We start from the raw sequence: 15439 nt of genomic DNA, 5'->3' as shown, positions 1-15439 counted from the left end.
GTTACTTGATATTTATTACATTTGCAGTTTTACATTTCATCTGAGTGCTTATTTCATTGATAACCTTCTTGTTCTATGTAAGATCTGTGGTACTAAAATCATAGAATAAACATAGGACTTTATAAATATTTTAAATAAATAAAAGCATGAATGATAAAAGTAGTAAATCTAATAGCTTTCTCCATATTTAATTATATTGTCCCCTAAAATTCTTAAAAAGCATTTTTTAAAAAAATAGCTAATGGAGAAGAAAACTAAACTGAAACATTTTTTTTTTTATTGGCAGTAGCCATACAGAAGAAACAGACAAGAAATGTTAGAAAAAATTTCTCTGTGTTTCTCACTTCTCTCTGCCCCACTTCCCCCAATACTGTAGTTCTCATCAGAAGTGCAAAGCTCTGTCAGAAGCCCTGTCCAGTTAACTCTACCATTTATCTAGCTCTATATTTGTTTCAGTTATTTTTCTCTCATTGCTGAGACAGAATAGCTGATGCCCAAAGTTTAAGGGGTAAAAATTCATTTAGCTCACAGTTTGTAGAAGTTTCACTCCACAGTGAGCTCCAAGGCAGCGTGGCATGGCAGAGGGACATTACAGGGGAGAAACAGTTCATGGGGGACAGAAGGTAGCCAAGCAAGCAAGAAACCCGAGCAGCTTTTTCCTTCCCCATTTATACTTTTATCTGGGCTACTGGATTAGGGTGGTGCCAAACCAATCAGTGGGCTGATTTAGTGATCACACATTCTTAATCCTCGCTTCACATGATAGACTTAAAACTACCTCAGACAAAGCCCCATCTATGAGGCTTTGGGGGGAATTTCTACACATGGCCACAACATATTATATGGCACAGTAATTAGGAATTGTGAGCTCTGTAAAAAAAATCAAAAAGGCTTTCATTCCACCCTCAGCATTGTCTCTTACCTTTATGACTTTGGGCAACTGACTTTTATTTTCTTCTTAGGGTCTCAGTGTCAAATAATGATACCAAGCAGATTGAGAAAGTTCTGAGGGAGAGTGCATGAGTGTGACAATAAGTGTTCTGTATCCTTCAGTTATTGTGATTTTTATTGCTGTTGTTCAATATTCTATGTCAATTTCTCCTAGAATTTAGATTCATTTATCTTGTTGTATCCTCAAAGAGCCAGCACTAATATTAATATGCAATATTTTATTTTAAAGAAGTACAAGGAGAGCAAATAGAAAGGGAAAAGTAAGAGAGAATCCATAAAAGGAAGGTTTGTTTTTTCTTTTAACCTATTGAGTCTGTTACCTATTTATACTGACAATGGAATAGTACAGCAATTAAAAAATAAGTCTAGATTAGGTGGATGTCTTCTTCAAGGAGAGTCCATTACCAGGATTCAAAAAGCCTCGTCTCTTGAATAAGCCTTCAAGTCTGGTTCTGCAAATTGTCGTTATTTACTCAAAATATATAGGAAACCCACTTTCTCCTGTTCTGCAGGTGAGGGAATTCCATCTCCGTCCCACTGTAGCTAAGGTAGATGAATCTGAGGTTGCTGACCTTACTGAACCTTCATTTCCCACTGCGCACACTGCGCACACAGAATTGTTGTGATGATGTCTGAAATGGCATGCAAAACTTCTCACATAGTGATCAGCATATAACAGGCACATCTAAGTCTGGTTTTTGTACTTCCTGTCTCTGTATGTGCCAAGTACTTCCATCCACAAGTCCGTATTGAGGAAGTACAGTGCTTTTTATACGACACAGTATTTTGTACATTGTTTATGAGTAACATGAACTGACACAGAAGTTTTCTTTATATTGAGTAGGATTGGTTTCTTTTTAGTGGTATTATTACTATCTTTCCTCAATACACACACACACACACACACACACACACACACACACACACGCGCGCGCACGCAGCACGCACACAATCTTTTAGAATAAAATGAACAATAATTTCACCATCATGAACTTAGCCAAAGAGAGGCATTTGCTTTAAAAATCTTTCTGATATCAACCAACTTTCCTATATTAAAAAATGAGTAGTTGGAAAAGACAGGTTTTTCCCTATTGAACAAACATTTCTCTTCTTATTGTTGCTTTGAAAGGAATTTCAGCAGTATCTTCCCCCGAATTAAGCTAATTAAATATATAAGTGGAGTCACTGATTTATAACGAGATCTGAAGAGCCCTCCAGCCAGTGTCCTCCTTACCTTACCAAATGGAGATATATTTACTGGTTGGTGACCTCAGGGATAGATGGAGAGTGTTCATCCTTCCTTAGTAATGCACAGCAAGTCTGGAGCGGCATAAAAAGGGTCAATCGAATAGGTCATACATCATATGGGGAGGCAGATGTTGGAACATATTGTAATGGATTACTGTGCAGTACATGAAGATAGCTTGTGGAGTAGGAAAGCGCGGAGGGAGGGAGGGAACGAGAAATAAACTATCAGTTTTTTTTATAATTGTCATGAAATGTATCTGGGTTTTAAGAAAATGATTTAATTATCAAAGTAAGAATGTTTTTCCCTTGGTTGTTCTAGATTTATTAGTGCATAATAAAATGCAAAAAACCTTTTAAAATCCAGTGTATCTGAAGTACTGCTCCTTTATATGCTTCAGTTTCTGAAATGTGACAGAAACAGCATGAGAGCATCTTACCTGTGGAAAAGATCTTAAGCTTTAAAGTAAGTTCAAATTTATCTTTAGTTTTTAGCAAGATGCCATCCTCACACCCTCACAGCACTCCACCCCAGATTTTTAACTCCTTTTTTTTTTTTTTTTTTTTTTTTTTTGGTACTAAGGATTGCACTCAGGACCTTGCAATGACCAGGCAGGTGCTTGTACCTCGGAGCTAAACCCCCAACCCCTTCTAACTCCTTATTTCTTGCAAGCAGCATGTTTACCAAAATTGAATTTGGAATAGAAGAAAAAGATTTTCAGTGTGCTATTAATATTTAGTGATAGCAGCTGAAATAAACAACATTATAGCTTCCATATATATGTATATTCATGATAGCATTTTATAATAAATGGTCACTATGGCCGGATAAAACAGTTCACTTTTGTTTCCCAGATTTTCTGAGACATATCAACCAGGAGTGATATTTTTAAGGACAGCCAGGTCGTCATAATGGTAACTTCTGCCCCAGTGGCCCACATGCTTTCTTGAAGGAAGGACATTTCTCTTCTGAAGTTGGAAGTTTTCTTTTCCACTTGTGGCGTGTCCTTCTCTGAGACCACTAAAGTTCCCTTCTAGGCTGCTTTGCATCATTTCCTTGCATGATCTGATACTGAAATTCCTATGCTCCATCAGCTCCAACTTAGTTAATTTTTAAATTATGCTCCATTGACATAGTGGGCATTAGCTGTTCTTTGCATAGATAAATCTCCTGTAATAAGTCTGAATGTAGTTATTCTTTCATTAAAATGTGTTTCTTACTAGTCCTCAAGTCTCTTCAGGAATTCTATCCAAATACAGTAGACGCAGCATCTCCTGCGTGTCTCCTTGAAGGTGGTTCTCTCAGGAAGTCCAGTCCCTAATGTCCCTTGACAGGTGCTCTCCGCAAGGCCAATTTTGCTACCTTTTCCTATTCAGTTCACCTCATCACTTTCACTTAGGCTCTGAGCCAGAGATGATGAAGCAGGAGAAGGGATCCCCCTTCATAACCTCCACCCACTTCTGTGGCTTCTGTCCAAGGCAGGAGGGAGCTTTCCTTTCTTCTCTATCCCTGTCCTTTTCACCCTCACTCAGGTTTGACCCAGAGTGCCGTTCCTGAGGGTGGGCTGTCGGCCCAAATGTCTAGTTGAGTGTTGTGCAGAAGTTGTTTTAGTGACTAATGACAGTCATCATTGTTCCCAGGCCCCGTATTCCTTGATGTAAACAAAGAACACCATGGAATTTAAACCCTCACTGTTCCTTTAGAATTTTTGAAAACTAAAGAACAAAAAACTTACTGATTGTACAAGTATATGTAGAAATTGTTTTGAGAGAAAACTATTGACTGGTATTTTCCTTCTATCATTATTATTGTAAACATTTTAATACTGGCTGCATCCTGTAATTAAGCCACACCCTTCAAATTCTCTCTGATAGAGTTCACCCTTTAAATGTAAATACATGATGAACTCTCATAAGTCAGCCCAATTTTGTAACAAAGAGCAAAAGATCTGAATGCATGTATTGCCAAAGGAGACAAAGGAATGGCTCATCAGCACATGAAAAGACACTGTGTTGTTAAAGAAACTACAAAAAGTTACTATTTACCATCGATTAGAATAATATTAAATAGACAAATCAAGTGGTGACAAGAATGCACAGTAACTAGAGCCCTAATACATTGCAACAGGATTGTAAAAGAGTTTAGCAACTTCGAAAAAGTTCGGCAATTTCTTTAAAAAGCAAACATGAAATTACTTATGACTCATGTGTGTGACTACGTAAATCCAATATTAGGAATTAGATAGCCAAGATAATAAAAATACACAAAGATTTCTACTAGAATGGTCATAGCAAGATTAGTCATAGCAGAACTGGAAAACAATCCAGGTGTCCATCAACTAGACAAATGGATAAACAAATGCTCTAAATCCACACAAAGGAATATCCATACAGTAATACAAAAGAATGCATAGATGACTGATACGTGGTTCAACATGGAAAGACTTCAGAAACAATGTCGTAAGTGGGAAAGAAGCCAAGTCTAGCTTTAGTTTCTTATCACCTAGCCCTAACACTGATGACTCAAGCGGACTTACCTTACAGCTGGCCTGGAATAAATAGAAGGAGCAAGTTATTTTATTTTAAAAAGAAAAAGGAGGGTCTCTTTTTTTAAAAAAATTCTGTATGCATAGAAAAATCTGAAATGTTTTGTTCATAGACTTGAAGTTTCACTCTATAACTTTCTATGTTATGATCCTCCTACCTAGAATATCCTTCTAACATTTGCACTTTCTGGAAAAATTTCTGTCTCTGTGACTTTGACTGTCCTAGGTACTTTATATGAGTACAGTCATACAATATTTGTCCTTTTACAACTAATTTATTATCTTGGCATGACTTAATATCTTCAAGGTTCACCCATGTGATAGCATATGTCAGAATTTCCTTCCTTTCTCAGGATGAATAATATCACATTTTATATACGTACCATATTTTGTTTACTATTTATCCACTGAGAAATATTCGGGTTGTTTCTACCATATCATGATTGGGACTAATACTGCTAGGGAAATGGAAATACAACATTCTTTTCATGATTCTGTTTTTAGTCCTTTCTAATATATAACCAGAAGTAGAATTGCTAGGTCATATACTGATTTCATAGTTAGTTTTTCAAGTAACTTAAGATTTTTTATATTGAAACAGTATTTTACCTTCCTGCCAGCAGTGCACAGGTTTTAATTTCTTCTGTATCCTTACCAACATTTGTTGTTCTCTATTTTTTGATAGTAGCCAGCCTAATGGGTATGAACTACTATCTCATGTGCTTTTGACTTTTATTCAGCTCACTTGATGGTTTCTCACCTAGGAGATAGAACATAATTTATTAGCCGGTTTCTTACCTTGATATATAAACCACAGATTTTTTATAGATTTGGCATATGATTTTCCATTTGCACTTTTACCCTCAAAGTCAGCATATTTAGGATTTATGCTGCTTTTTGTACCGCAACTTGAAGAACGTAAAAAAGAAATGTTGACAATGTTATGCAAGATCCACGTTTAACAAAAGTTGCCCTGATAATTTTCTATGAAGAAACATTATAAAAAGTAATGTGCAAACCCAATTTATTCACACCGAAACATGCTAATATGTTTTGAAAGATTTTATCCAGTACATTAGTTTCTCTTTAAACTCCACATTTAAGTTACATTAAGAGACTGAAATTAAGCTATAAAAATAACACTTATGAAGCCTTGAAATCACTTTCTGAATTTTTTTCCTCACAAATACTTATTCCCTGTCCCTTCTAAAAAACCTATGCAAAAGGAAAAAACATTTTTTTACATTTCACATTTAACGTACAGCTTTTCTGATTTTATTCAAAATTTAAAAGCATATACTCAAGTATTTTTAAGATAATAATAAATGACAACATGCCATTTGTTTAATCTTTACTTCAAGTGTTTAACATACTATAAACATGTTAAATATTACTGTCAAATTTCAAACTCTAGCTAAAAGACAACCCAAATCTTCTATTTCTGTGTGTACATTTGATGTGGAAGGTGCTATCAGTCAGGAAGAGTTTAGCTCTGTGCTGTCTTTATAAAATTTAAATCTGTATGTTTTCTTATGTGAATTTTAGAAGAAATTACTATTTATTGTGGAGTAAGGACTCTCTTGGTCACCAGGGAGGGTAAACAACCTCAACTTTATTCTTATACCTTCTTAAACTCTGAAGGAGAATTAAAAGAACCTCATTGTTCTAATTTGAATAAATAGCAAAATATATATAAATTCACTTGTATTTTGTTATTGCACACTTTCTATATTTTATGAGAGAGAGAGAGAGACAGAGAGAGAAAGAGAGTATGTGTGTGTGTATTTGATAAGAGTTTTCACTTGGAATACAAGATATTGCTCCTAAACCACAATTTATTTACCAAAAACAATATGAAGCAGTTGTATTCCCAGCAGTCTCCCTTCAATAAAGGCAGTGTAGTAGTTCACAAGTTATATTTAGGAATCAGTGTTTTTATTATATAGCATTTTAAAAAGACACATTTTCAGTCATCATCCTTTATTTTTTTCTCTCTCTTCAAATGGTTTTTCTATTCTTCCCTCATATGCTGTGAGGAAGTTGATACTTTAAAGAAGAGAAAAGCTATAGAGAGGGATCAAAAGGGAAGGTGAAGATCAAGGATGGGGACCCAACTTTTCACTGTCTTCACAATAAGCTTGTCCCTTCTAATCTCCTAATCCATGCCGGAAACGGAGAAGCTGGTTAGATCAAACCACGCATTGCCAGGTGCTGCAGTGTCCTGGGCAGGTGATCATACATAGGGTCGGTCATCTGCCCTTTTCCACACTGCCTGGGTGCACATAACGGGGAGCTCAGAATAGATCCTAGTTAAAATAGAACATTAAAGAGCTAGCGTTCCCATTCCTGAGTAGATGGTCAAAGGAATGAAATCTACTTGTGGAAAAGATATCCCCATGTTCATCACCCCCTTAGTCACATAACCAAGATACAAAATCAACCTATCTTAACTATTATCACCAGAGAACTAGATAAGAAAAATATATACACGATACAATGCTATTCAGAACTAAAAAGAAGGGAGTCTTTTTATTTGCAACAGTATAAACCTGGCATACATCATGCTAAGTGAAATAGGCCAGGCACAGAAAGACAAGTACCACATGATTTCACTTATATATGGAATCTAAAAAGTTGAACTGTTAAAACGAGAAAATAGAGTGGTGGTTACCAGAACTTGGTGGAGAATAAGGAAGTTGTTGGTCAAATTTATCTTTGAACTACCAGAATTCCAAAGCACAGTTTATGTACACTAACATCGTAACTCCTACTAAATACCTTTAACTCTGCAATAATAAACGTTTTAGATTTGGTGAACAAAAATTTGACAGAAAATAGGCATTTATCATTTCTTTAAAAATACTTAAGGAGCCAATGTGCTTTACCTCTTTGTTCTGTTGTCTCTGAAATGTTAACATTTTTCAAATAATCTTCATCCATTCTTCTGTACATATTTTCAAAATGATTCAAACAAATATTGTTAGATTATGATTAAATGATTATTATTCAAATCTGTGTTTTATACATGTTGTAATTTTAAAATTCATGTTTCTTTACCCTCTTTAGGAAATGAATGAATGTGAATTTTATCAGTAACACAGATAAGTCTAATTCCCAAATAGAAGTATGCCAAACCCCTTCCAGATTTTACTTTGTTTTATACACAGTCACTATCCTTACTCTCTGTGTATTAAATATGTACTAATAATATACATTTGTTAATAACAAATTATATTATTTTGCACAGCCCATTTTTACCTTAATTCAGTTATGCTTTTCCTTGTATCTAGTATTTTTTGATAAAGCATCAAAGAATAAGACCTAATTCCTCTGTTCAAGGAGTTTACTAGTCTCTCAATGGTTTGGGACAACAAGAAATGATACATATTTTTGACAGTTCTGCATATTTTGAATCCAAATACTCCAGCTGGCTGTTACACACTAGGCTGGTAGTCAATGGGAGAAGCTGTGTTTTTAGCAATTTGAAGAAAATATGCTATTAAAAGTGGCAGGAATTTACTATCTACAATTAATGCAGTCATTCGGCTTAGAATTTAAATAAGTTGTTTTATGGAGTTTCTCTACTCCTTGCACTGAATAGGAGTTGCTTGCATATCCAAGTAATGCCACTGTCTTGATAGCATTGTGTCTTAACTATTTGTGTAACTATGATATAAAATCCAGATTGTTCAAATAGAGTTGTATTCTTTACTTCCTCCGAAAAAAGGGACAGTTAATTGGTGTAGATGGAAAAAGTCTCTTCTTTACTATCCTGTCAAGTGTTGTTCTTCTTTTTTTTTTTTTTTTTTTTTTTACCCTAAACCAGACCAGGACAATTCAGTAGGAAGAATGCCTTTAGATAAACTGTCAACCACTGTCTAGTAGTGCCTTAATACACATTATAGTAATTTTTTTTTAAAAAATGTGATTATGTTTGGCTAGGATACATTTCAAGCTTAAAGTACAGAACATCATAGTCTTCATACTTTTTGTTTTTAAAAAGTGACCCTGGTGATGAAGCTCAGTGATAGTACTCAGCTAACATGTCTGAGGCTGGGGGATCACAATTTCCAGCACAATGAAAAAAGAGAGAATTAAATGACAAGAAAGAAGGCAACGTGTAATGAGCTACACTTTAAGGGAAGTCCATGGTTAAATGGTTCCATCATTTTAACTATCACAATACAGATTTATGGGACCTCTCAGGATGAATTAATTCTTCCAAAAAAAAAAAAAAAAAAGAAAGAAAGAAAAGAAAAAAAATGGCTATTCTGACTTTTTCTTATAAAGAATAGTATGATTCTATTCAAAAAGGAGAATATATATAATAGACAAATGCATACCATATTTACAAAAGGAAAATTTATATGAATTACATTTCTACCCCACACTCTGTTGCTTTTCCTCAGTTAACTGGTGATGTTATTTCCCCCTCTTCATTTTTATATCATTCACATCAACTCAAGCTCATACTGCAATTATTACTACTAAATTTTGATCACCACATAGGTCACATTCTTGCTTTATCTTTAGTTATAGAAATGTATGTGGCCTTCTTTAGTGGCTCTTTATTTTCTCTATTTTCAGTTTAACTCTCTTGTCTGTTTTGGGGACTTCTGTTTGTCAAGTTAGTCTATAATGCCATGCTGCCCTGCCCCTGACCATATTCCAGCCAGGTCACACTGTGCCGGCTCTGCACCACGTGGCTCCTTCCACACCCTGTGCCTCTTTTACTTTGCTCTTTAAATTATTTGTACTTTCAACTCCTCACATTAGACACACTATATGATAATGAATCTTCTATGTCTAAAGCATTTCCCTTAGCATTACAGTCTCAAGGCGAATCTACCTTCGTATGCGATTCAAACTTTTCCTTTCGTGATTTAGCTATTACAGCTTGTGCCACTGTAAACATGCAAGTACATGTATCACAGTAATATTAGTTGGGTCTATTACTCTTTAGGGAAGACACCCAGAAGAAGTATACTGGGTCAAATGGAATTTCTATTTTTAGTTTTAGGGTTTTTTTTTTTTTTTGAGACATTTCTATACTGATTTCCATAATGGTTGTACTAGTTTACATTCCCACCACCAGTATAAAGTTTCCTTCTTCCAAGCCCTGCAACCTAACTAGTATTGAATGCTGAGTTCTGAAGGGTAATCATTCATTCTGCCGTAAGATAGAATCTCAATGTTATTTTAATTTGAGTCTCTGTAATGGCCAAAAATACAGAAAACTTTTTCCTGTTATTACTGTTAGCCATTTGTACTTCTTCTATGTGAAGTAGTTGTTCATTTCAGTTCCCTATTTTATGACTGGGTCTTTGGGGGAGCCAGTTTAATTTATTTGAATTCTTTTTGTATTCTAGATATTAGCTCTCTGTCTAACCAGTAGCTGACAAAATGATTTTCCCATTTGGTACATTGTCTTTTTACTTTGTTTCCTTTGTTATGCAGAAGCTTTTAAATTTTGTTGCTATTTGTTGGTGTTGTTGTATAGTTGGGGTTCTGTGTAGAAAGTGTGCTTATGTCTTGAAGAGTTTTATACATTTTATCTTTCAGCAGGTTCAGTATACCTGTTTTCATATCTAGGTCTTTGACTTATGTGTACTTGAATTTAGTATGCAATGAGATGCATGGCTCTCCATTTATCTTTCTTCCAAAGGACAACCAGTTTTCCCATAACTATTTGTTAAAGAAGCTCTTTTTGGGGGCTGGGGATTTAGCTCAGCAGCATAAGCACTTGCCTTGCAAGCAGGCAGTCGTGAGTTTGATTCCCGGTACCGATAAAAAGGAAAAAGACCAAAAAAAAAAAAAAAAAAAAAAAAGCTCTTTTTTTCCAGCATATATTTTTAGCCACTTTGTTGAAGATAAGATAGCTGAAGGGGGTCTGAGGTGGCTTCTGCATCATCAGTTCTGTTCTGTTGATCACTGTGTCTATGTTTGTGCCCAAATCATGCTGTTTTTATCAAGACAGCTTTGTAATATAATTTTGCAATATGTACGATTGAGATGCCACTTGCTTTTGTTCTTGTTCATAGTTGCTTTGACCATTTAAACATCTCTTTTATTTCTGTATGGTTTTTAGGATCATTTTCTCTAGTTTTATAAGGAATGCTATTGGTATTTTGATTGAGACTTCATAAAATCTGTATTTGCATCATTTTTGGTAATATGACCATTTTGATAGTATTGGTTCTTTCTATTTATTCCTAACATCTTCTTCATTCTCTCTTTTCAGCATACTATATTTTTAATTTAGAGGTCTTTCACATTCTTGGTGAGCTTCCTAGATAATTTGATTTTCCTTTGTTTCTAGCTACCCTGAATGGGATTGTTTTCCTGATTTTCTTCTTTTTGGGCTCATTATTGGTGTGCAGGAGTGCTACTGAGTTTTGTGCATCATTTTGTATCTGACTAGTTTGCTGAATTTGTGTATTAGTTCTGAGTCTTTTGCGGGAGTCTTTTTGGGATTTTATATGTAAAATTTGTATCGTTTGCAAATAAAGATAGTATGACTTTTTCCTTCCCTATATGAAGATCTAGCTACCATCTTTCTTTCAAACATAGAATGTAAAAATCAGTTAAATATAAGGTTTATTATGATAATGTACTCTTACAAAAATAGTTGACTTGTTTTAAACACCAGAGAAAAATTGAGATGCTGAAGCTTAAAGACTGATGCTAACAGAGGACACTCACTTTGTTGGCTTACCCAGACTCAGAGTTATGACAGCCTTACAGAATAACTGGACTCTGACCTTGAAACTAATGTTAGGAATTTGTTGTGAGCACTAAACTTCTACAGAGCATTATATTTTCTGGCCTAAATTTATATCATTCAAAATGATAAATTTTTACTCTTCTTTATCTGCAGTTTTTTCACATTGTATTTGTCCTCCTTACTACTGTCCTCAGATGATTTTATTATTTTAAAGAAACAATCACCAATGATTAGATTAGAATCTATTAAATATCTGATGTCTTTCTGATGCTCATGTACTGATAAGAATTTTATATCTTTATATATATATACCTATAAGCAGCTCTCATGTTTTCTTAGGTTGTTCCATGATCTACATTTCTGTTTCTTCAATATTTTTAGCTCTTTCAAGAACCATTATTTCTTATTCTTGAGGAATTGTAATTTGCCAGAGACATGTACAGAAGCATACCTAAATTATACATCCCAGCGCTAAATTTTGTGACCTTGGGCAACTTTTTCCATTTCAACTCAAAGTCACATTTTAGGACAGTTTAACTCAGCTGAACCTTAACTTAATATGTGAAAGGGTAAAAATTGTGCATTTATTTGAGTAATGGCAGAAAATATATGGTTTTTTTACTCAAAGTTTCTATTATCTCGAACTTTTAAATTTAATACTATGATTCCAAGTATTATTTTATAATTTTAGTGGTGATTCATATGCTTTTGAAAGTTGTGAATCTGTCTATAGTGGTTGATATTTAGTTATTGAATCATTTATGGAAAACTGGTCAAACTATCTAAATAACAAAACAGTTTCTCGGTATTATGAAATTTTAAGGACTCAAGCTTAAATTTTGTGTAACTGTTTTGTTCACATTTTTATTCTCACCTACAGATATTTATCCCATGTTTTGTAGTAAATTTAGTAATTTTGGTTAGTCAAGATTAAAATTATCTACATATTGTTACCCCCTCGAAACAATACCCAAGGATCATTTTCAAAGACAAAGATGGAGTATATAATACAATATTATAAAGAAAAATATAAATTTAGTATAAAATATAATTTATAAAACATACTCTTATTGACTAGTCTGTTAAAATAGTTACATTGTATAATTCAGTATGAGCACATATAGTCTGCTGAACACATTTTTAATTTTCAAAATGATATCACTGGGATATTTGGATATGTTCTAAGTGTCTTCAGAAACAGCTCAGAATAATGACAGAATAAAACTTTTTGTAATTAAAGAATATGATGCATACCTTTTTAACATTGATGTGGAAATATACCTCAATTCTAATAACTTAAAAACTATTAAAGTCCAAAAACTTCATATTTAAAATTAATTATTCTTTCACTCTTTATGTAATTTAAGAAGTAGGAATTAAATCTTTTCTTCTCCCTAATAAAGTATGATAAAAAGTGATGTATGTAATTATTCTAAAAATCCTTTTACAGACAATCATTGTTGATAATCAAAAAATTCTTCATTGATGTATACTATTTAGTATTTCTCTGGAGTATATCTTACTTTGGCTTTGCATAAAAATAAACAATAATTTTATCAAAAATTGTAATTTCCTGATTTCATTTAGGTTATAGGATCTGAAAATCATGAATAATATATATTATGTATTTTTCTGTTTTCAGTTTTTGTGTTTCATTTGTAATGAAACCCCACTTATTCGGCTATATGGGTTATCTTGAGCAATGTTATCCTTTGTAATTTTTCTTTCAGAAAAAATCAAGATATTCCAAAGAACTATTTCATGGAGAGAAGTTTCTATCTTGTGTAGTAAAACCTATCTATGGAATCTCAAGACAAACTGAAAGCAGGAAATTGAGATATGTTATACCCAGACACACATTATATAATTTAATAGTTACATTCTCATCCAGGCCATTAAAATTTTTACGTAGTGCTAAACTAAGATGAAAAGATTACTAATCTTAACGTGTGATGCACTGTGTATTACAAGAAGCAATACTTCTTGTTTTGGACTGCTATATCATGGAGCTGTCGCGCTAAAAGTAAAGTTTTCCTTTCGGCTTATTAATACTTTGTTAAAGATAATTTTCTTTGTTTTTTAGTGAGAACTATTAATTGATAACTTAGTGGAAGAGTGTGTATTTTGGGTGGTCTTACTTAAAACCCTAATCCTCAAGACAATTTGAGTTTTGTCTGTTTATATTATGTAATAAAGTGAACTTCTGACAAGTATCCAGTTAATATTTATCAATGTAAAGGTAGACTGACCAGATGATGCACTTCAAACACTCTCCTCTGGTCTTTCACAATGCCTATTCTGTATTTCTGTACAGCTGTTTCTCAGAAAAAAATGTTACAGGTACCTATTTCAATAAATGAAACAACAAAAGGATACAGGAATTGAACCAGTAAGAGTAGTAAGAAAATTACTGTGTTTACAAAGCTGCCTTCCTTTTTAACCAGCTGTGTAAATTTAACGTAGAGGAAAAGGAGCCCTTGACCAAACAATACAATATGAATGTTTTCCATAGATCTTGCAAGAGAGTAAATATGGATGATTGCTGTTTGCTTTGAGTCCCTGGACAGCATGATACTGAGAGCCCTACATGTGATATCTGTCATGCCCCCCGAGAAGTAAGTCATTAAGTTGAGGTGACAGCTTCTTTAAATATCCCCGGGCATAACCGAAGATGCCCATAGGATTTACTACATCTGATTATGGGTACTTTCTGAAAGACATATTTATTTTGTTATTGATAGTATTTTCTTCTGTCTCCTTTTCTTCTGTAGCAGTTATATGCTGCCCAGCTAGCTGCAATGCAGGTATCTCCAGGAGGGAAGCTGCCAGGCATACCCCAAGGCAACCTTGGTGCTGCTGTATCTCCTACCAGCATTCACACAGACAAGAGCACAAACAGCCCGCCACCCAAAAGCAAGGTACATTCCTCAAGAAGCTCTCTGTCTTGCCACTTAAGGATTTTCCTTTTCATTTAATAGTATTTACTGAAGGTCTTTTATATGCCTGTAATTAGGCTAAACGCTGACTGTATGGAGAGATAGGAGTCTAGTGGGAACAATAAATATATGTGTAAATTTCCATATATATATCCAATATTTAATTTATTCAAAAACATATATTCATTACTATAATAAAAACTCTTGAGTGACACAGTGATTTTTCAGGTGATTATACTACACTCAGGAAGCTTACCATCTTAAAAGTAGGTATTTATAAAATACCCACATAATCATACTCTGTAATGCAAGATAATAAATTTTACAAAGAAGTGCATAGATGCGTACATTGGAAGTTATTAGGAGGAAGAGATTAGCTTCGGTTAGAAGTGAAAGTGTTTGCCAAAGATGGAGCCACTGAAATAGATCTTAAAGTATGAGTAGGATTAGGACATATGGAGTGCTTTTTTTTAATCTCAATAACTGTTATAATGTGATATGGTATAGGTATAATTTTAGATATATCACCCATCTACTGATATTATTTTGTAAAAAGAAATGAAGATAATAATAGTATTAGATATAAGACTATTTAAAAACAGTTTTGGTTTTAGAGCTAACGAAACATGTCTTGAGAACACATATGAAAGTATTGAGGAAACTCACATACTGTATGCTTGTTTAAAAGGAGACACAAATAGAAAAAATTTCTCCGAAATGTTTTTCTATTTGTACTTTGCATTTGTTAAGGTCTTACGTATATAATATTGTATTATATGTCTTGTACACAAAGTGAGGAATGTTACCCTACAATAGTATTCCCTGAGATTATTCAGGAAAATAGCTCAAAGTTTTGTTTAACTTGGGACATTCTAAGCAAAAAACTGGCAATTAATTTACTCTTAAAATATATTTCTCTGCACTATTTGGAAAATTGCTTCTGTTCTCCATTCTATGGATGCCTTGGAGAAGTGTCCCAAGAGTAAAAAGGCAAAGATAATCACAGTAGTCTCAAGAAACCCAGAGAAAAGAGGATT

The 15439-nt window shown here is 33.8% G+C and overlaps 1 protein-coding gene across 21 annotated transcripts in view; it reads left to right on the top strand.

The window, feature by feature from the left end:
- Sox5 (SRY-box transcription factor 5) overlaps window positions 1-15439 on the top strand; it is a 921295-nt gene that overhangs the window by 837965 nt on the left and 67891 nt on the right. For 19 of the 21 annotated variants that reach the window (XM_063238388.1, XM_063238384.1, XM_063238383.1 and 16 more), the window contains one exon: window positions 14238-14384. The exons of the other annotated variants lie outside the window; for them this stretch is intronic. In XM_063238388.1, the coding sequence (XP_063094458.1) occupies window positions 14238-14384 (147 nt within the window). The remainder of the gene's footprint in view (window positions 1-14237; window positions 14385-15439) is intronic. 21 annotated transcript variants of the gene reach the window in all.

Source organism: Cavia porcellus, unplaced genomic scaffold (assembly GCF_034190915.1).
Source record: "Cavia porcellus strain 051 isolate PalLab524CR breed Dunkin Hartley unplaced genomic scaffold, mCavPor4.1 scaffold_27, whole genome shotgun sequence".
In the NCBI taxonomy this organism is placed as follows: Eukaryota; Metazoa; Chordata; class Mammalia; order Rodentia; family Caviidae; genus Cavia; species Cavia porcellus.
Note: the sequence above shows the minus strand (reverse complement) of the source record. Positions and strands in the feature narration are given on the sequence as shown.